Genomic DNA, 23,575 nt, shown 5'->3' on the forward strand with positions numbered 1-23,575 from the left:
GATGAATTGGGCTAAGCAGCAGTACATGTGAAAAAGACTTGGGTATACTAATAGATCATAGACTGAACATGAGTCAACAATGTGATGCAGCAGCCAAAAAAGCAAACACAATTTTCGGATGTATTAAGAGAAGCATAGAGTCTAGATCACATGAGGTCATTATCCCCCTCTACTTTTCCTTAGTCAGACCTCATCTGGAATACTGTGTCCAGTTCTGGGCACCCCACTTTAAAAAAGACAAACGGGAGCAAGTTCAAAGAAGAGTTACCAAGATGGTGAGCGGTCTGCAAATCATGTCCTATGAGGAACGGTTAAAGGATCTGGGAATGTTTAGCTTGTAGAAGAGAAGGCTGAGAGGAGACTTAATAGCCGTCTACAAATATCTGAGGAGCTGTCACAGTGCAGAGGGATCAGCCCTATTCTCATCTGCACAAGGAAAGACTAGAACCAATGGGATGAAACTGAAAGGGGGGGGGGGGGGGGGGACACAAATTAGATATTAGACAGTAAGGAGAATCAATGCGTGTAACAGGTTGACACGGGAGGTGGGGAGTTCTCCTTCAATGGAAGAGGTCAGAGGCAAGACAAATATCTGTCTGAGATGATTTAGTGAATTCTGCACTGAGCATGGGCTTGGACCCGATGACCCCGGAGGACCCGATGACTCTGGGGGTCCCTTCTAACTCTACCAATCTATCATTCTACTGAAAAACTTTTAAGGAATTTCTAAGTGGAGTAAATGGAAGAAAAAAAAAAAAAAGAAAGAAAATAATGCATTACTTTAAGGCACAATGTCCACGGGCAGATTGATCTGTGGATTCCACGCGGGAGATACGCAAATGAAGCCGCCCATAGAGGAGCATGGGCGTCTGCAAATGATTTAAGCATGCGGATTTGGTTTGCGGACCTTTTAGTCCGGAAAACAAAATCGCAGCACTCTTCATTTTGTGCGGTTCCAGAATGGATGGCTTCTATTGAAGAGAATGGCAGCCGTCCGAACCACGGCCCATCCACAGCAGACGCTGCGGACCGGCCGCAGGAAAGCAGGAGATTAAAAAAAAAAAAAATCTATACTGCACATGTATGTGCTGACCATCTACAGTACAGATAACCTGGAAGTGGAGAGGTATGTGTGGACACCGCCGGCTTACCGCACCGGTAAGCAGGATGGGATTCCACTGCGGGCTCCGGCCCGCCCGTGGCCATTGGGCCTTACAGATAGATAACAAATGTGTTCGGGATGGGGGGGGGGAGGGTAATTATAAAATATTTGAAAAAGGTTTTTTGAAAAAAAACTTCTTACCTTTAGAAAAAATTAAAAAAAAAAAAAAAGTTAAGGTTTTCACTTTTTTTTTCAGTCCCAGAGAACTTGAAGCTGTGATCATTTGATCGCTCAGAGTATAACGCAATGCCAAAGTTCTGTATTAGACCACGTGCTGATAGGCAATCTATCAGGATAAGCCACAAGTATGGCTTGATAGGCAATCAGCCATGGCAGCCCCGGGCCCGAGGCTGATTGTCTAACAGCATGGCAAATCAAGATCCCAGAATACCGAGCAGGGCATTTAAAGGGTTAACAGCCACAATCAGGATGATCTCAGTGGGGTTGTTGCTGGGGGGGGTCATCTATCAGAGACAGCTGCATTGTATGGAGCACGATTGGTTCACAATCCCTATGCTGCACCTGTACGTCCTGGGGTATTAAGGGGTTAAAGGACGATATTCTGGTTATAAGTAGCGTTAAACTAAAGGTCTCGATTTCAATTAAACCAGAACGAAGACACCCGCCAAATTTTATTACACAAATTGAGCTGCAAATGAAAGACGTCGATCAGAAAAAGGAACAGAATGACGGAGTCACGGCATCGTAAGAATCTGCCAGTCTGGGTAATTTAGCCAAGCATCCAGTCCACGGGTACAAATGTGTAATAAATTGGCATGTTTACGGCAAACCAGTCAAAAAGGTCAATTTAAAGGGGCCAGTTCACTAATAAGTGACGGTGAATTGTTCAAAGCAGTCAAGATTTTCATCACGGAGCAGAAAACGCAGTTGGACGGTTCCCGTTACTTCCACGTCCGCAGCCATTGGCAGGCGGCATCTAGAGTTCTGGTCTTTGGACCTCTACGGCCAAGTGCAGTCGTTACCGGTTGAGAAAAGGGCCAAACAGACGGATATTTTTCTGCAGTGAATCTTGAATAAAGTACTTGAGTGACATGAAGTTGTGTATCAACTCTGTGATACTGAGCTGGGGCGAGAGCGAGCGGAAGGACGGGGCGTTCTGAAGGTGTTCAGTTTACGATCTCTGAAGAAAGACGTTCAATCCGCGAACCACTGATTCAGAAGCATCGTCTTTAGGCAGCAGGCGGTCACTCTGACAGCAACCTGTAGTCCTTCTCTACCGCAGTCCTCTCATAATCTACTCCATCAGACCCGCCGCTCGCTCCTTGACTTAAGACCAGGCAGGCGGGGGCGTCATCCAAGGGGCCCCCCTGCTTCTCCCGTTCTTTCATCAGTTGTTCTGTCAGTTCGACACTTTCATATCTCACTAGCTGCAATCGTAGAAAGCCGTCGTCGTGTTCCTTGTACCTGTCACGGAGAAACACAAACAGGAGATATATGATGACGCTCCGTCCTTACATTACAATGTATCTATACATAAAAGATGAAGGCCAATCAATCGCATCTGACTCCCTTGTAAATCAGAATCACAGTCTGCTGCAGAAGGGCATTTATTCAGCATTGATCCGCCAGATGCAGAAGGTCAGAAGCCCCTTCCAAAGCAACGTAAAATAATTAGCATTTTAGGAATCTTCAAGTAATTCAGTCGCCCTCGTCTGCTATCATTTTAAAAATTCCATATCTTACATTCACACCAATCAGCCATAATATTGAAGCCACCTGGCTGACATTGGGTATGCCCAACTTATACCACCCAAACTGTTCTGAACCACCAAGGACTCCAGAAGACCTCAGAAGAGTCCTGCGCCACCTGCGGTGCGGCCTCCATGGATCAGACTTATCTCTTACACCTGGAGTGAGATCTGGGTTTTCGGAGGACAAGTCATCACCTTCAGTTCTTCGGTATGTTCCTCGGCAATTCCCACAGTGCGGCCGGGCGCATTTTCCTGCTGATAGGGTTCGCAGCCAGTAGGGAATCCTGGTGCCACGAAGGGAGGGGGGCAGATGACGACTTGTCTGTACAAGGTTAGGTAGACGTCACACCCACATGATGCCAGGACCCAAGCGGCCAGCAGAACATTGCCCATTACGCCGCCCCCGCCAGCTTGTCTTCTTACCACCCTGGTGCCATCTCATCTGCAGGTAAGTGATGCACCCGACTGTTCACATTATGTAAAGCCTAATTCATTAGACCGGGCCACTTTCTTTCATTGCTCCGCGGTCCAGTCTGCTGCTCATGTGCCCGCTGTAGGTGCTTTTGTCAGTGGGCAGAGATCATATGGTCACTCTGACCGGTCTGTGGCTACACCGCCCCATATACAGCCAGCTGTGATGTTCTGAGTGATCAGATACCTCTCTACCATCACCGGCAAGAACTTTTCTGCAGTTTGTCCTACAGTTGCTCTTCTGTGAGATCAGACAGACGGGTGTCCATCACCCCCACAGACATTAATGAGCCTTGGGCAACCATCACCCCGTCACCGGTTCTCCTTCCTTGGAGCACGTTTGGTAGCTACTAACCACTGCATGCCAGGAGCACCCCACAAGACCAACTGTCCTAGAGATGCCCTGACCAGGCAGCTACACATCACTATTCGGGCAGTCAGAGTTGCTCAGATCCTTTATTTTTCCTGTGCGCAAGAAATAACTTCAAGGACCGACCGATCACTTTCTGCCTAATAGACCCCCCCCCCCCCTCCCCAACAGCAGATATCAGTTATACGCTCCACTTAGTTTTAATGTCATTGCCGACTGGTGTATATAGCGGAGACAGATGGTTAACAGTCATTATGGCTACTATTACAATTTGAAGAGAATGCTTGTATATGCTGTGATTACTCACTGCTCTTTGCCAAGCGGCCCCGCGACTGGCTATTAAAAAGGGAAGGATTACGTAAATGTTTTTTTTAACTAATTAAAACCAGATAGAAGTAATGCAGATTAGAAAAATGGAAAAGGTTTATGAACTGTAGAATTTATTCTGTTGTCTGTACAGGACTCTGGGAACGGCCATCTGAGCTACAGGTAACAGCATTTAGTGATCTGCTTTACAGCAGCCTCATGGGCCATAGACACGATGACAGAACCTGACCCACTTACTTCATCTACTTCAAACATTTTATTTATGCGAAAATAGCATGGAAATATTTTTAAGGGACGGGTCTGCTGACAGATCTACGTAAGGGTGGGGGGCAGAACTTTAGTAAAGCTGCCAGTAGCCAAATAACAGAGCAATTTATGTTTTAACCTCCTGCATGCACCTACAAGTGCTCCGCGGGGGTGGGACTTCTTCCTCCAATGTTCTCCTCTGTCCAATCAGATGCTCTACAGCAAGGACTAACAGCTGTAGCAGTCTCCTGATTGGATACCACAGCTGTCAATCACTGCTGTATATAGGGAGGGAGAGCAACAGAGGACTCAGTCCCGCCTGTAGGGCATTAGCGGGTGGCATGCACTGGGGATGAAAACATGAATTTCTCTGATGCAGCTACTGACAATTATATTAAAAGGTACCTTCACTACCGGCTGATCGACCCATGTGTAGACCTGTCAAGACGTTTGCATGGGCACAACTGATGACAGGATGCCTTGGTGAAACGCGATGGACATGTATGTCAGATGTGGGCGGTGTTTGTATGGAGCTGAACCTTGACAGCTGACAGCCAGATGCAATCAAAAGGTAACTCCAAATCGTAAACATTTAAATGATGCCATCAATTCTGACAGTGGCATTTAAATGTCCTGAAAATCTCCCGTCCATCTCCTCCGTGATGAGATCATGGAATGTTGGTTTCATGGCCACGTGGGGTCTGGTCAAGGCCCCCATGGTTGCCATGTATTTCTGCCTACTTAGACAGGCCTGAGGCAGGGCTTAATAGGATGCCTGCAGAAAAAAAAAGGCGGGGGGGGGGGGGGGGGAGTGGGGGGGCATAAAATTTTGCATATACTGACCCACAGAGTAAATGTATTTGTGCCATAGTGTGTATGCTATTAAAGTGAGACCTCCCCAAATACGGCACAATTGCATTTTCTCAATTCCTCCCGACATACAACGTAATGCAAACCTCTTTTAAAAAATTCTATGGTACATTAAATGGCACCATTGAAAAATAACTTGTCTGGAAAAAACAAGCCTAAAGATGACTATGCGGACTCAGAAAAAAATAGGAAAAGTTATGAGTTTTTTTCTAAGTGGGAAGAGAAAAAAAAAAGGTCCAAATCCTTGAGGCATTTAAAGAAGTGTGCATTGGGTCCACAGAAGCGCTGCAGAAGTGTTGATTTGTCAGGAATGAGTCCGTCCGGTTCCGAAGACCAGCATTTATATGTAACGGTGGTTGTGAATCGCTCCTCGCACACCGTTCCCATTACAAACGTGCAGAAGCCGCTTTACACGGATGGATCCGCTGCCAACAATTTTAGATCAGCGTAAGAGGTGATCAGCAACAACTAACCGAGTTATCGCCGACTGTCACACCGTCTGATGATTGGCACCGATGAACTGTTTGGGTGACTATCGGCCACGCAAGACGCCTTTAACAGTAAGATTACATCATAAGATACCTGAATCGCGGGTGTCCGGACGGCCACTTGAAGTGATGCTTCTTACGCAAGTGAACGGTGAGGTTGTTGCCCCGAGTGAAGCACTTCTCACACACGTGGCACTTGTACCGCGGAGCCGAATCCCCCTGGGAAAGAGAAAAAAATTCTGTTTAGGAAGACAAAAAATGTACACAATGCAGTTAAAGGGCCACAACACAAAATAAATATCAAAAAATGTAAATCTTTATTTCATTTGTCCTCAGATGTAAAGAAGTATACAGTTTTTTCCCCGGACATTTCTCAGTTAAGTTCTGTAGCCACCGCAGCGGGAGGTGCAGCTATGACTGTTCTGGTCATCATACAGGTTCCCCTGAGCGTGTGAGGAGCACTGCTTTCCTGATCTTCAGTTCCACCATATAGTATACATACAGCCCATCATCTTGGAGAGAACCCCTTGAAGAGCAACTTTCATAATGCAATTTTAGGCGGTCGCCTCACAGAGGTTTCACGGTATAAACCTCTGATCCCGGCTGTTTAACCCCTGACCGCGGGGTACTTAATGCAACAGGATGTAAACTGAAGTCATGTGGATCGTGTGGGATCAGAAGCTGAGCCCGAACTATCCTGCAGCGGAAGCCGGCTGTTACTGAGAGCCGGACTCCCGCTGGAACAGCCAGGGAGCATAGGGGATAGCGATCCCCGCTTTTAACCCCCTACATGACGCATCCTATGTAGATTGCAGAATGTAAGGGGTTCATAGAATGTGAAGGTTAGTCTGTGATGTCATCGGATCCCCACAATGTATTCATAGAGGGCCTATGGGTTGTGTTGGCAACAGGACGCCAGATACTGTATTCTAGCTTGCTAATGGCTATGATTGCTATTGTAAGCGATAAGGCATTGCAGTACAGAAGTCTGCAATTATCATAGCTGTTATGGTTCCTGTTCCCTACAGGGATATAAAAAGTGTAAAAACAGAACAAAAAAAATAGGGGAAAAATGTGCAAAAAAAAGAAAAAAAAGTGTATTTGTTTTTTTCTATGCAAATAGTGGAGGGGGAAAAAACCCAAGTTGTAGTAGTAGTGGGGGGTGGGGTGAATGAAGCAAACAAACAAAAAAAAAAGCGATGCAGCCAACTGCGAGTCAAGATCTGCACCGATGGAATGTTTTGCTGCCAACAATCCGCAGCACCTCCGCTACATGGGACTCTTGGTGAGCTGTCCTCAGATTATTCCATCAATAGTTGATCAGTGGGGGTCTGCCGCTTAGGATCCTTGCTGACCAGCTGATATCGGACGCCCCGCTGACATTGCAGACAGAGCTGAAAGCAGATAGCTCTGTCCGTACCGCAGTGGCCCGGCTTAATAATGCAGGAACACCTCCCATGGAATTCACTGCAATACCAAGCAGTGCTGCGGCACTACAGGTGAAGCGTCCAGCAGGCCTGGCAAACAGCTGATTGGTGGGGATCCTGAGAGGTGGACAAGTTTTTAAATGTGGGTCATAATGAATTGTGAGGTTTGTACCAGATTCCCTAAAAACACTTAAAAATTAGTCAAATTATATGTACCCAAAAACAATATCATTAAAAGAAAAGAAAAATTTGTATTCCCACCGACACATACAATAAGAATTCCCTTGATAGGAGTTTCCCCAGATGGTGGTGAGGAGCAGCAGGTAATTACTAAATAAAAACAACAGCTAAATAAAGTTATATGAACCCCCAAAAAAGGTACCAATGAAGAATAAAAACCCAAACATGATGAAAAGCTAAGAACTATTTGGTCATTAGGTTATTACTTCTACATCGTGTTGGTACTGCCGTCACGGCATCTGACAGGCGACGTCACCCAGTCAGGTCCTTGTCCGGCCTCCTATGGTCACATGGGTAAACAACCCACATCGCCGCTACAGTAAACAGAGGACAGGAGCGGCAGCGGGGGAGCAGCGTGACGAGTGCGGTTTTATTGTGTTACGCACTTCCTGCCCCCACTGCCACTGGAAAACACAACAAAAAAGAACGCACTGAACCCTCTACACTAATTATCTCTACCTTAAACGGTTAATTATCTAGGTAGTGATTAGACGTCACCTCATGCACTTTCCTGTAATGCGCTTTGACGGAGCAGAGGGAGCGGGCGCTGAAGTTGCAGTCCTCATATTCACAGCAATACGCAGGTAACTTGCTGTGTGTATCCAGATGCTTCCGCAGATCCACCAGATTCTTGCAGCTACAAGAAACAAAAGGGTAAAAAAAAATTACACGCAATCTTCCCTTTTTTGGGGGGGGGGGGGTTGTTTTAACAGTGTTCACAGTGCAGTAAAAGTTGACTTATGTTGAACACTTTTTTTTTTTGGAAGCCAGTTTTCCCCTCGCTTTCAGATACATTTTAAGTTAGGAACAGAAGTAGACAAGAATCCAGTGGGGCGCTGTGATGTCATCGGACCGGGTTGTTCTGCACTGCAGTATCAAGAGTAGGAGAAGGTGACAAAAAAATACTCCAGTAATGGAACACAACCGCCAGAACACGAGGTTGGGATCTGCATCCCTATTTTTAAATGCTACGTAATGAACTTTGCCGTCATTCTTCTCTCCCACCAGGTGGATTTCTTCAATCTGTTCTCTCTGTTACTGATGAAATGTTATAATGCATTGCTAAATAATAAAAACACAGTGCAGACTTTAGGGAGAAGTGTATGTAAGGGGCCCCACAGTTCATTAGGATCTGGGGGTTCTTTAGCTAAAAACCTGAAAATCTACTTGCAAACATTTTACAAAAAGCTTATAAACATTTTGAGAACAATTTTCAAATTTTTGGCAAATCCACCCAGTGTGAACATGGGCCAACAGATCGTGCAAACCGCCTAGACAGACCTAAAACGCTCCAGAGATAGGGTCCATTTATACGCAAAGAGGATCGCTCAAAATTTGTCCGAAAATGACAGTTTTGAGCAATCATTTTGCATTAACTACTAATAGCCTAATCACCCCATTAGTAGCCAACTAGCTTCATTTGTATGTATTTAGAGAACAGCGGGTGGTCTGTTCTCTAAATACACCACTTTTGTTCTGCCGGCTGCATACAATGCCATCAGCACTGCCCGCGGAGAACACAGCCTGCCGTCTCTCTCATCAGCGACAACGGATTTTATGCTGAGCTGAAGAATGCATGGTGGGCGCACGTTTACACGCAACGCGTATTGATTATAAGCAGTCGTTTGGATGAATTTTGAGCAATAATCTTGGTGTGTAGATCAGCCTTTACCCTGGTGACTCTGTTGAACATTTACACTGTCCAGCCAGATTTATACCACCTATTGTTTTTGGATTCAATTACTTTTGTTACATTTTCTTCATCTGAAGACGTTTAAACAAACAAACACCCAAACAAACAAACAAGTCCCCATAAGTCTCTCTGGTACTGCGTAGAAAAAAATTCTCTGTGGTCTTTTGTCGACTGTGGACTCTTCATGTAATGGTACTTGTTGTATCTTGCAATTCAGAGGTGAACACAGCGGAGTCCTTCTCTCCTCCCCACTAGTCCCTCTCTCACCCAAACCACAGCTGTTTCAGCTGCTCCCCTGAGCAAATCTGAACTAAGAAGAGGCACCTATTATTTTAGTTTACGCCAAAAATTGAACCAAAATTTGGTGCAAGCACAATCAACAGTTTCTGGCAAAATTTGCATCAGAAGACTGCTGACTTTTCAACAGTTAATCTGTCCCAATGTTTTCAAAAACAGGTTTCTAGGATGGCGTGGGCTTTAGAAGAAGATGGCCATCTCAGCCAGAAGCTTCTTACATGCTTCCCTCTAAAGAGTCATGATGCAAAATCTAGAAAAATACGGTCAGCGTAGCCTTGTGGTCAGACAGGAACTACCTAGATATGTCCAGCTTACAGTGAGCAGCACTACGATGTGCGGGTGACCTCAACACCATGATCAGGCAGAACATTAAAGTCTATAGACTGCTGGAAACAAGCGGCGCCTCCACCCGCCTCTCCTGTGCCTCATATACCGGTACTAAGAGCAGGTAACCAGTACAGAGCCGGAACGGCCAGGAGCGGCGTCCATAGTGCAGTTACCGGATTATTGCCTTCTGCGTTTAGGGTGTTTTCCAGCAGGGATGTAACGTTTCACCTCTGATATCTCACCTGTAGTTACAATGCTGACATTTATATGGCCGCTCGTCGCTGTGTCTGAACCGAATGTGAGTCCGTAAGGTGGAAGGAAGTGGACAGGTCATGTCACACAGGGGGCACTTATAATGATTCACTGCAAAACAAGGCAGAGTTATGGTTAGGACATCGTAGCAACGGGACTCAGGTTATACAGCGCTGAGCAAGGACAACACCGAAGCCTTAGGGACCGCCGGGCAGTCCAGACCGTTCTGAATGAGGTTAAAGAAACTACAGTCAGCCGTTTCCCCTTCATGCCACTCGTATAATTAGCAGGACTTTCGGGACCTTTCACATCTGCAGAATATTTCTAAAAATCCTGATGTATCCATGCAGAATATGGAGCAGAAATAGTCCACACGTGTGAGAGGTCCCCGAGGCTTCCTGGACCAGGGATGTTTTGTTTTTCATTCTTTGAGGAATCATAACCATTGGGCTTGTTGTTTGCAGGTTGAGTTGTACAAACAAAAACAAAGAAAAAGAATTTTTTTTTAAGTGGACTGAAGAGGGAAACAAAAAAAAAAGAAAAAAAAGAAAAAAAAAAAATAGAAAACCCAAAACACAATTTTCTCATTTTTTTTTGGAGGCATGCAACGTGAGATGAAAACAACATGTTATCTTAATTCTGCGGCTCGGTACGATTACAGTGATACCAAATTTCTATAGTTTTTTTTGTTGCACTAGTTTAAAAAAAAAATAAAAAAACATTAATTAAGAAATAAATTTAAAAAAAAGAAAAAAAAAAAGAAAAAAGAAGAAGAATACCCCTTGTCGCCATTTTCTGACCACCATAACCGTTTCATTTCCCATCGATGGCGTGGTGCCAGGACTCGTTTTTTACAGCTGTAGTTTTCATTATCATCATTTTGGGTTATTTATGATTTTATCACTTTTCATTAAAACGTTTTTTTTTTCATAGAGATAGTGTGACTAAAAAAGCACAACTCTGGCATTGTGTATTTGTTTTTCAAATGGCGTTCAGCGTGTGGGATAAATGATACATTATCTTCATTAATTGGCCTTCTATGGATGCAGGAATACAAACTATCATTTTTTCTTCTATTTTCTTTTTTTAAAATGACAAAAACGTATCATTTTTCCTTTTTTTTTCCCCTTTAAAGTCCTCATGGGAAATTTGAGCTTGCAATCGTTTCTAAAGTACTTCAGTATTGCAGCACATTGCATCTCTGCAGGCATTATATTAAAGGGGTTGTCCCGCGCCGAAACGGGTTTTTTTTTTCTTCAACCCCCCCCCCCCCCCCCCCGTTCGGCGCGAGACAACCCCGATGCAGGGACCTAAAGAAAAATCCGCACAGCGCTTACCTGAATCCCCGCGCTCCGGTGACTTCTTACTTACCTGCTGAAGATGGCCGCCGGGATCCTCTCCCTCGGTGGACTGCAGGGCTTCTGTGCGGTCCATTGCCAATTCCAGCCTCCTGATTGGCTGGAATCGGCACGTGACGGGGCGGAGCTACACGGAGACGGCATCCTGCACGAGCGGCCCCATTGAGAAAAGAAGAAGACCCGGACTGCGCAAGCGCGTCTAATTTGGCCATTAGACGCCGAAAATTAGTCGGCTCCATGGGAACGAGGACGCTAGCAACGGAGCAGGTAAGTAAAAAACTTTTGATAACTTCTGTATGGCTCATAATTAATGCACAATGTACATTACAAAGTGCATTAATATGGCCATACAGAAGTGTATAGACCCACTTGCTGCCGCAGGACAACCCCTTTAAGCCTTGACACGCACAGGCCACAGGCAGGGCTTAATATGCAGAAATACATGGCAGCCCTGGATAAGGCCCCAAGCTGCTGCGAGACCCAGAGGGCAGCCCACGATCTCACTGCAGGAGCCGTTCAGGATACAGAGGGAGCGCCTCCCTCTGTTGGGCCATTTAAATGCCGTAATCGGAATTACCTCCAATTGTGGCTCCATGATAACTGCCGTATTCTAAAAGTGACGTTTTCATAAAAGTGGTTACAATATGGCACTCGGTACAACTGACTCTGAGAATCCCTTCTGTAGAATATTTCCTTCATGGGCCTCATTACTGCTAACATTAGAAACACAGAAGGATCACTAATCTAACAAAACGTACCGTGGTTCCGCATGTGGTCCCGCAGCAGGCGTTCTGTTGCAAATCTCTTGGAGCAATGAGTGCACTGGAAGCGATGTTCTGCAGAGGCAAGAAGTGGACATGGAAGCACATGTATAGCTGTAGCAAATAATAATGGGGGCAGGTAAAGCCGATGTACACATTCAACAACTGTGGGACCAATGATTTATCATCGACAGCTGTTCTCCATGGCTGGCCCATCCACAGGAAAGTCTGACTGCAGCTTACCTCCCTAAAACACATGCATGTTCTGCTGAGGCAGACCGTTCTGGTAGCATGTTATGTCCCAGGGAACAAAACGATCAGGCGTTGAAATTCGATGTCCCCGACCCTTCCTTCCCCCAACATCTGACAGGTAAAAGGTGCACTCAAATAAGTTAGAGAGTCGTAATCAGCGGGTTTGGATGGATAAAATCTAATGTGTATGAAGACCCTTAAACTGGATTATAGCCAGCCGATGGGTCGGCACGCTGTATGTGCCAACTGTGTATATAATGTATGTTTGTAGGGAGCGTACTTCTGTCTGTGTAAATCCTGAGCATGCATATGGAACTACACATGGAGTCAAGCACTCTTGGGTCATGTTCACACGGGGCAGATAGTCCATGTGCGTAAATAATCCGCAGTAAACTAGGGTGCAACTTGACCTGCAGTGCAAAATCCAATTCCATAGCAGGTCAATGTTAGTAGCTGACTTGTTGCAGAAAACTTGCAGTTTTCTGCCACAGTCATTAAAAGAATAATACCAGGATCACAAGTTATCCCCGATCCACAGAGAACAGGGGTCCCGTGTCCCCCTCTGCCCGTTACTGTAGCTTCTCCACCTGCAGAGACGTAAAAACGTATGAAGCATTTACCACCGAAAGGGAATGAAGCCACAGTATGCTTGCGCAATTAGCGCCTCGTTCAGTCTCCTCCGCACTGCGGGGGTGCCGTAACTCTACAGTGAAGAGGCCGGGGAATATAAGACCCCCGTTGTGATCAGTAGGGGTCTAAGTGGTGAGATCCCCACTGATCAGTAAGTTATCGCCTATACTATGGGTAGGTAGGTCATTACTTGTGATCTTGGTACAACTCCTTTAATACAGAGGTAGAAATCCGTTCCATAATCCACAGCATATTCAAATCTGCAGCTACTGTGGTGGAGAGCAGATTTGCACGCGGAGATTACAGATAATCCGCAGCACAAGCCGCAGATTTCTAAAACGGATTACAGAAACGCTGCAGATTTTCCTTGCGACAAATTCACCCTTTGTTGTGGGACCTTTAAAGCTCCATTCTTACCTATAGGCTGGATACATAATAAATATATGACCCCCATGAGCACTAGAGTGGGGGCCTATGAGAAGTATGAACGGAGCAGCGGTCACAAACGCTCATCACCCCTCCATTCCGTGTCTATGGGGCTGAACGCACATCACAGTTTCATTAAAGCTCTTCCGTGCTGCAGCTGTGCAGTGAAGAGGACCAGCGGAGCTCAGAACCTCCATTCTACCGATTGTTGGGGTATCACCTATCCTGCGCTAGCGAATCCCAACAGGATCACAACCACTGGGCGGCCACAAAACACATTTTATATATCTCTTGAACCAAGAGGAACGGTAAGCAACACAGCCGTACCGGAGAGCCGCTCTCTGGAAGGAGCTTCTTCTCTGTGTGCCAGTAAACATAGCGGCGGACTTACGATCTAAGGAGGTTTGCCGTCGGAGGTGATCATAGAACTTCGTATTGTTGGAGAACATGCCCCCGCAGTTCGGACAGGACACGACTTTTTCTTGCGTGTGGCTGCGCAGGTGCTCACGCAGCTTGCATCGACTTTTACACGAACAGTCACAGTCTGAAAGGTTGGAGGGGGAGAAAAATAAACTGAGCGGGTCCAGATATAGCGACATACGGAGTCATTAAGCAGGGCAGGAGAGGAATACTTGTAACTTCACCTTTCCAGCCGCACATGAGCACCCGGTTCTCTTTACCGGCGACTTCATACTCCGCGCTCAGACCGTGAGAGTCCACGTGTCTGTAGTACCATTCAGCGTTGTCAAAGGAGCTCTATTGTAGGGGTGGAAAAAGGCAAGTCAAGGGATTAATGGTTAGGTTAGAAATCCACTTTAATTCACAGTTATCGTTGAAAAAAAAAAAAAAAAAGGAGGATGCTGCAATGAATGGATACTTGTCTGTACAATGTATAGATAGATGGTAGATGGTACATGTCACATCCACATGACGCCAGGACCCAAGTCCCCATCGCCCATCACACTGCCCCGCTGGCTTGTCTTCTTCTCATAGTGCATCACAATGCTGTCTCTTCCCCAGGTAAAACAGAAAAAAAAAAGTTTGGTATCCCGTTAAAGCAGCAGAGCAACATGTGATTGTTCCCAACAAGAGAGACCAAGTAGTCTTGTAGATATGATATAACAAAAATACATGTTATAGTGAGCTTTCCAACCTACCTAGAGTTCTTCCTCAATCTATAGATCCAAAGAGGCATAAATATATATATTTGAAAAAGGCACAGACATGGTGTGATTAATTTGCACTCAAAAAAATACCAGAAGAGGATGAGCAGAAGAGTTAATACTTAATTAGTCCACCGATAAGGAATGTGAAAGTTTTATGGTCTCTAGTTTGGTTTTTGGGGGGGGGGGGGGGGGGGGGGGGGTCACCAGGCCAGCGTGTTATCTCTGCTATAGATTTCTCATATTCTCCACCGATTCTGTTCTTAAGAGTATCAACGAGCTATAAAACTTGTACTCCCAAACTCTTCTATGACACTGAGATTTGAAATTGCCAATAAGTATAATAACTTTCATGTGTTCTATGTTGTGTGCGTGACTAGAGAAATGTTCAGCCCCAGGTAATTCTGTCTTTCTCTCTTTAATCGTGTGGCGATGAGATCTCATCCTCACTAAGTTTTTGCCCCATTTCCCCAACATAAACCCCCCAACAGGACATTTACTGCCCTGGATCAGGTATACAACATCAGACAAGGAACATGTGAATGTCCCCAGATCTTATAGTCCTGCTGTGTGTTGGGGTTATGTATCCTGTCCGCGGTCCGTACATGTCAGCAGGTCTTACAGCTCCTTACATTACAGGGATCTTATAGTCCTGCTGTGTGTTGGGGTTATGTATCCTGTCCGCGGTCCGTACATGTCAGCAGGTCTTACAGCTCCTTACATTACAGGGATCTTATAGTCCTGCTGTGTGTTGGGGTTATGTATCCTGTCCGCGGTCCGTACATGTCAGCAGGTCTTACAGCTCCTTACATTACAGGGATCTTATAGTCCTGCTGTGTGTTGGGGTTATGTATCCTGTCCGCGGTCCGTACATGTCAGCAGGCCTTACAGCTCCTTACATTACAGGGATCTTATAGTCCTGCTGTGTGTTGGGGTTATGTATCCTGTCCGCGGTCCGTACATGTCAGTAGGTCTTACAGCTCCTTACATTACAGGGATCTTATAGTCCTGCTGTGTGTTGGGGTTATGTATCCTGTCTGCGGTCCATACATGTCAGCAGGTCTTACAGCTCCTTACATTACAGGGATCTTATAGTCCTGCTGTGTGTTGGGGTTATGTATCCTGTCCGCGGTCCATACATGTCAGCAGGTCTTACAGCTCCTTACATAGCAGGGATAAGTTTCTTTTTGTGTGTCAGAGGGTAATGCACTCCTGACTATAAAGTTCCTCAGACTTGGAGGTTCCTGTAACACAGAAGCGGAGGGTCCGGGAATATGGTGGTCAGACGGTCATCCTTGTGTAGGTATGATGGAGTTTCTTTGCGGTTTTCCTTAGTACCTCTAGCTGTGGATTGTAGGTCACTACTAGAGGGACACGATTGTTTCCTTCCTTATCTATGTATTGGAGTAATTGAAAGTTATTATACTTAAAGGCAATTTCCAATCCTTGCGTCATAGAAGATTATGGGAGTACAAGATTATAACTATAATTGATACTTTCAAAAATGGAATGAGCCCCGGAGGGGGCTTCATGCATCAGTGGAGAACATGAGAAATCTATAGCAGAGATAACATGCTGGCCTGGTGACCCCTAACACCAATTTAGAGACCATAAAACCTAAACATCCCTTATCAGTGGACTAATTAGCCATTAACTCTTCTGCTCATCCTGTTCTGGTATTTTTGCATATTAATCACACCATGTCTGTGCCTCGGATAGATAATCTTCGGATCCCTTTCATTTAGCCTGAGGAAGAACCCTGCGTTGGTTGGAAAGCCTAGCAATAACATCATGTATGTTTGTTAGCCATTAAAAGGTATATCTACAAGATTACTTGGTTTCTCTCGCTGGGAACAATCACATTTTTCCCTCCAAGTAAGAGACCCACCCGGCCAACGACATGATGAGAAACATGATCCATCAGGGCAGCCGCAGTCTTCCATTGCTCCAGGGTCGGGTTCTGATGCCTAAATGCCTATTGTAGGCGCTTTTGGAATGGATAGGGGTCAACCCTGTCGCCAGATCAGCAATTGACCTTGCACGGAGCCCACTTGGTAGGTACTGACCACTACATACTGGGAACACCCTACAAGGCCAGCCATTCTGGAGACACGCCAATCAGTCCTCTACACATCACAATTTGGTGCTTGTCACAGTCGCTCAGATCGCATATTAGCCTTTTACTCCCTACCCTGGCCCAAACAACCAATCAGGTTGAATCAGACAATCCAAACAACCAATCAGGTTGCTGGAATTGTGAATCAGAACCAATTACGTTGCTGGAATTGCTCCATAGTACTGATGAGAGGGAAATACATGTGTATGTAGGTAGAAAATACGGATATGTATATTGTTATAGGTCTTTCTTTTTATACAGATGCTAATTCTATGCAATGCTATAATAAAAAAAACTTAATATGGACCTTACTGAAGCTTGATTAGATATTATGCCAAGGCGTTGCATGGCAGAGAGATGTGTCCAGGGACTGGGTGAGGGTGAAGAAGGACTGGATACGCAGACTGCCTGCTTGGCTGTTTTCCCAGAAGTGACTACATGATTCTTTTGCACAGAAGCTAGCTACCAGAAGCGCCTTATCAAGATAACGACTGTTTAACTACGTATATGACTAACACTGCCTCTGGCGGAACTGCGGACATCACATATATGGTTATGCGGTGGATTTGGGCCAATAAGAACAGTTACACACTTCTAATGACGTGATAAGGGGTATAAAGCCCCATGTAATCTATAATAAAGTGCGCAGTTACTCCCCGTGTGAAGAACTATACCAGACCTCTGTGTGTGGTGTTTTTTTCTTTACCGCCGGTAACAGGGCATTGGGGTGGACCTGATTGATGCTGTAAGCGGTGTTACCCTAACACTGAGCTGGAGAGTAATAGGCGAATATGCCACCCGCCAACGGCATCATTTAACCAGATAATCAGTGTTATTTATTTCCCCTGTCAGTGGTTTTAACCCTTTAGTGAGGGAGGCTATTTTGGACCAAAGGACGCGACTATATTCATTTCCACTTTTCACAAACCATAACTTATTTTTCTGTCGCCGTGGCCGTATGAGGGCTTGTTATCTGCATGGCCAGCTGTAGTTTGTAATCGGTAACATTTTTTGGATACATATAACATATTACATAAAGTGTATTAACTTTTTGGAGAGGTCAGGGAGAAAAAAAAAAAATAAAAATCAATTCTGCCATTTTTTTAAAAAAAAGAGGGTAAAGTGCCCATAAAAAAGTTAGTTTTTTTCCCCTCATCTTTTCCCTTCCCTGTAAGGAACGTGAACTTGCAATGTTATAATCGCACTGATAATAGAAGTACTGCAATGCATTATCACTGTTTATAGCAAGCACATGCCATTGCAACCGATCGGCCCTTCATGATTACATAGCCATATGATGTCACAGAGGGTGAGCCCTTCCTCAGTGAACCCTTTACATGCTGCGGTCAACATTGATGGCAGCATATAAAGGGTTAACAGCAGGGATCCGTGTGCGCACGGATCCCTGCTGTTGCAGAGAGAGGCTGGGGTTTCCCAGCCAGGGCAGACCTTAAATTCTGGGGCAGGAATGGGTTAATATTCTAGCTGACCTGGGTTACATAACCTGTCGACCGGGGGTCAGTGAAGACAGCGAGGGGAGATATGAAGACGACAGTACCGTATATCGATAGGACAGTCACCCACGGCCCTGCAGAATTACGCGGTACAGATCCTCACCTCACACTGGTCCCACATACATAGGAAGCTTTCCTGGAGCTCCGGGATCATGTTTCGGCTCTGCGTGTCCAGCTGGCACGGAATGAGATCTGGTTGACTCTGTAGCGCCTGCAGCCCCAACTGTTTCAGCTTTGTGTGGTAGCAGTGAAAATAAACATGGCGGAAAAGTTCTACTTGGCTATCCAGCGAGAAGAAGCCGCAGTCCTGCCACAAGCAGCAAAACTCGTCTGCAAGAGAAGGAGGAGTTAATAAAATACACCGCCTAATACTGCGAGCCGGGCGACGCAAGGGCAGGCCGGTCACATTACAGTGCCCATACACTACACCGCGGCGTGCAACAAGAGGTTGGCAGTACGGGCACATGTGGACAACACGCGGCAGAAAATCCATGTTATTACAGTAGCAGCAAAACGGAGGAGATTGTAACAAATCCCATCCGCACGCGGCAGAAAGAACGGCACGAGAAAGTATTTAAAATGTGCGGCATGTGGATCGCTTCTTCGAATTGTTATTGCGGTTTTCACCCCTTTCAGCGCATCCACAACAAGATTCCCGTGTGTTACAAGCAGATTCTACCGTGCTTCCCCCGCAAAAAAGACCCTGTCTTATATTCATTTTTGCCCCAAAAGACATACTAGGTCTTATTATACTTACCTAGCAGGCTTGGTTCACATCTCTCCCGCTGCCCTCTACAGTTCCGATGCGCTTCCTGCTGTCCTCAGCCGCTCATGAGTGGTGATTGGTTCTTCGATCGCTGCTCAGCCAATCAATGCATCGCTGGATAAACCAATGCAATAGCTGTGATTGGTTTATCCAGCACTGCATTGATTGGTTCTTTGACCGCTGCTCAGCCAATCACAGCCATTGCTTCCTGAAGGTGGGATTTATGAATCCCATAACCAGGAAGTGATGCTGTACGAGCGGCCGAGGACTGCGGGAACCACGCCGAACCTCTAGAGAGCAGCGGTAGGGACCTGGACCAAGCCCGCTGGGTAATGTATTTATTTATTTTTTTACTGTAGTGTAAATTAGGGCTTATTTTCAGGTAAACAGGGTACCAAGTGATCTGCAGGAGAATCTTCCAGCATGTGTGGAAACACCATAAACTTCCAGCCTACAGAGACTTGGTGGCGCTCCAAGCTTCAGCCGTAGCCTTTATGTGAGCCGTCTACCAAAGAGTCGTTAGATCCTCCCCGATCAGCTGATCCTCCGGCTCGCCCCATCCTGTTCCAAGGACTTGAACTATTTTTTTTATTCTGCTATTGCCGGAGGGCTCGTTGGGGTTTCTGGAACCAGTATGCCATATAAAGCATTGGAAAACATAAATAAATAAATGTTTAACAGGGAGTAATGCAAAAAGCCCCACAATGTGCCACTGCAGCGTTAATGGTGAAGGGCACACAGCTTCAGCCTACAGGTCAGCGCCACGACCACATTTACCCAATTTTACATTTTACTTACTGTATATACTCAAGTATAAGCCCAGTTTTTGAGCACATTTTTTTGTGCTGAAAAAGCCCTTCTCGGCTTATACTCGAGTGAGGGAAGGCTTAAAAAAAAATAAAAAAAATTAAAAAACCTCCATACTCTCCTCCCAGCCGGCGTCTGTCTCCAGTGGCGGTGCGGCAGGCTGCTTGAATTTTCTCCACTGTCGTCCCCCGCCGTACTCTTTGCTCGGCTGTGTCATCCCCCGCCGTCAGCGCTGTGTAAGTAAGAGCTGTGACTGGATCGAGCGTCAGCCAATCACAGCCAGTGCTTGATCATTCACAGCCAATCAAGCTGCTTTAGAATTTTCCCCGTTGTCATCTCCCTGCTTGGCTTTAAAACCCCCTGCTGTCAGTTCTATGTAAGTAAGCGCTGTGATTGGATCGAGCGCCGGCTGTGATTGGCTGACGCTCAATCCAATCACAGCGCTTACTTACACAGCACTGACAGAGCCAAGCAGAGAGGACGGCGGGGGATGACAGCGGGGAGAATTCAAGCAGCTTGTCGCACAGTATGGAGGATTTTATTTTACCTAGTATACACCAGACTATAGCTCGGCTTATACTCCAGTATATACGGTACGTTTTATTAAATGAAAAACTGCTTGTTTCCTCATTCGGAGCCCCATAAGTTTTTCATGTTTCCATCTGCGGCGCTGCACGAGGCGTATTGCTGTGGGACAGCCTGGAGGTTTTATTGCCGCCATCTTTGGGTGCGCATCACTTTTCATTCAGTTCTTATTGGACGAGGACAAAAAAAAACAAACAGAACAGCGTTGTGCTTTTTGTTTTTTTGACAGTGTTCACCATGTGAGATAAGTAAAGTGACATTTTGATAGCGTGGGCTTGTTCGTTCACAGCGATGACAATTATGTTTTTTTTTTATTGTCAGCTGTTTTGTGGGAAAACCAGGAACTTTTAAAAAAAAAATTTTTATATTTTTCAAATTTTTTTAAAGTTTTACTTTTTTTTTTTGCCCCCATAGACTTGAATTTGTGATTGCTTCTCCAACATACGGCAATACTTCAGTATTGCAGTACATTGTATTTTTTAAGTTCATATATTAAAAGGGGGTTGTACTGAGATTAATTATTCTCTATCCACAAGATTAAGTCACGGCAGTGACAAGCAGCATGGGGGGGGCAAGGGAGTCCCGTTCCGCGAGACCCCCACCAAACAGCAGGTTGTTCCCTATCCTGTGGGCTTAGTATGGGAAGATACCTGGCAGTCCTGGGAGCCTTCACTAGACCCCGGGCTGCCAAGGCTACCGATTGCATCATGGGGGTGCCTCCCCCGACTGACCGTTTACGTGCCGCTCAGGACCGACCGTTTACGTGCCGCTCAGGACCGACCGCACAGTAAGCTGAGCGAGCTCCGATTGCGGCCATTTGTGGAAGGCTTCAGCTGCGGCACACATGGATGTTTGATCACTTTAACTGCGTTTTTGGGAGAAGAAATATATACAAAAAGGACAACAAATATTTTTTTATGTCTAGGTAGGGGGTCGGCATCTGTGATACAATGTTTTGCTCTGACAATACACTGCAGTGTTTCTGTACTGCAATGTACTATCGCTATTCATAGCAGTCATAGGCCATGCTAGACCCGGACACCACGTACGGTTGCCAGAGCAACCCATCAGCCCTCCGCAATTACATGGTGAAGAGCTGCTTTCTTTGTGAACCCTTTATATGCCATTATCAACATAGATTACCGCACGCAAGGGGTTAACAGTGGGGATCAGCGTTTTCATAGATCCCCGCTGTTGAAGCGGTTGGTCGGTTGTCAGTCACTGCCGGCTCCCACTATGGATGGCTTCTGAGTCCGCGCCAAACATAGCAGGTACATTAATGTCCATTTGTGGGAACCCATCCCCCGCCAGGAGGTGACCTTATGTTGTGGTGCTGGAAGGGGTTAAAGGGTTCTTCTGGGACTGAACTAACCACGAGGTCGTCAATATCGGACCACTGAAGACCCCGCTGGTCAGCTGACTGAAGAGGCACTCAGGAGACATTAAATGATCACTCGGCCTCACCAAAAACATCAGGTCAGGTTGACACTCCTGTAATGTGTACGGCCGCCATGACAGGCCGCCTCCACCCCCCGGCCGCCATGACAGGCCGCCTCCACCCCCCGGCCGCCATGACAGGCCGCCTCCACCCCCCGGCCGCCATGACAGGCCGCCTCCACCCCCCGGCCGCCATGACAGGCCGCCTCCACCCCCCGGCCGCCATGACAGACCGCCTCCACCCCCCGGCCGCCATGACAGACCGCCTCCACCCCCAATGGTACAGCAATGCTGAGCGGCCCCGCCCCCCCCTGACCCTGGGGGCGAGGGACCACAGCACCCTACTATGCAGAAGCCCATCACTGGAGCGCCCCCCAACCCAGGGAGGAGGGACCACAGCACTGCAACCCTGGGTGGAACAAAGCAGCGGTGGACCCAGACTCTTGGGGGGACCGCAGCCCCAGCGCCCCCCAATCCGAGGGGGTGGGGACTGCTGCACCCTGACCCGGGGGGAACAAAGCACAGGTGGACCCCAGCATGGGAGCACCCCAACCCTGGAGGGACCCCCACACAGCAGTACCCTGGTCCAGGAGGCGCTCACCCTCTCCGTCCACGCTCTCCTCCGCAGCCCGCAGCCGCTGGGCCCCCAGATGGTCGGACAGATGAGTGCAGAACTCCTCCATCCTGGAAGCCACATAGCTGCAGGAGCCCCATTCACACTGCAGCAGGACGTTGACACTGCGCTTCACCCCTCTGCCTGTCACCCCGCTGTCCGCCATGACAGCAGCTGCCCACACCGGCCGCGGGCAGAGGCACAAACCGACCTTCTCCCCCTCCACCGCTGTTAGAACAGCACTAAAGCAATCAGATGCTCGCTTTTTACACAAGTATGTCCAATCACGGCACCCGTTCGGACAGAGCGACACGTGACACAACACCGGCTCCACCAATCCAAGAGCCCCTCACAACCATAACACGGAAGTATCGCGCCTTCTCCAAGGAAGCGGTGCGTCATCATAAACAGTCCCCCGGAAACATCAACCGTCACCTGCAGTTCCATGTAATCCCATAGATAACTCTCTGGGTACAGATAATGTTGTAGATGTGACGGGCAGTCCTATGTAACTCCACAGACAGTGTAATAGATGTTCCCTGCAGTCCTATGTAACTCCACAGATAATGTAGTGGATGGCACCTGCAGTCCTATGTAACCCCACAGATAATGTAGTGAATGTCACCTGCAGTCCTATGTAACCCTACAGATAATGTAGTGGATGGCACCTGCAGTCCTATGTAACCCTACAGATAATGTAGTGGATGGCACCTGCAGTCCTATGTAAGACCGCAAATAACACAGTGATAACTCCCTTGGAACAGATAGGCTAATTTTACACTGGCGAGTGCGAAATTGGACTGTAAAACTTGGCCCAATATCGCGCTCGCCAACATGCGATGTCGCTGAGGATACGAGGCGTAAAACCACCTCACATCGCTTCAAAGAAGTAGGGATCCTCCACCGCGGCTTCTGTTTTCAGTGGGTGAACATCGCATCGCACTTGTACGCATCTCGCTGTTGCGATGCAGGAAGAAAAAAAAAATCGCTCGTGTGTGACCCCATTTAAAATAATGGAGTTCATATCGGTGCGGGATGTGTGCACCCCACAGCGCACTAATCTCACACGTAACCCCACAGATAACCCAGTGATATCTCTCTGAGTCCGGAGCGCTCGCCATGCTGCGGTATTACTGGTACTAATATGGCGGCACGGGAAAATAATCGTATTTGTATTATATTTTTTTAAACTGTATTTGAATCTGAGTGCGGCTGTTTCCGGGGGCTCTGCTGCTGCGCTCTCCGGGGGTCTCCTCGCGGACGGG

General features: G+C 46.7%; 1 protein-coding gene across 1 annotated transcript; it reads right to left on the reverse strand.

The window, feature by feature from the left end:
* Nucleotides 1-1,779: 1,779 nt before the first annotated feature.
* HINFP (histone H4 transcription factor) lies at nt 1,780-22,616 on the reverse strand. Its single transcript, XM_066606122.1, has 9 exons — nt 22,299-22,616; nt 18,206-18,432; nt 13,954-14,065; nt 13,701-13,853; nt 11,999-12,076; nt 9,873-9,993; nt 7,812-7,950; nt 5,741-5,865; nt 1,780-2,587 (listed from the first exon to the last, which is right to left on the reverse strand). Exons 1-9 carry the CDS (start codon nt 22,474-22,476, stop codon nt 2,368-2,370), a joined length of 1,353 nt encoding a protein of 450 aa, XP_066462219.1. The 5' UTR covers nt 22,477-22,616; the 3' UTR covers nt 1,780-2,367.
* Nucleotides 22,617-23,575: the final 959 nt, after the last annotated feature.

This window comes from Eleutherodactylus coqui, chromosome 6 (genome assembly GCF_035609145.1).
Source record: "Eleutherodactylus coqui strain aEleCoq1 chromosome 6, aEleCoq1.hap1, whole genome shotgun sequence".
In the NCBI taxonomy this organism is placed as follows: Eukaryota; Metazoa; Chordata; class Amphibia; order Anura; family Eleutherodactylidae; genus Eleutherodactylus; species Eleutherodactylus coqui.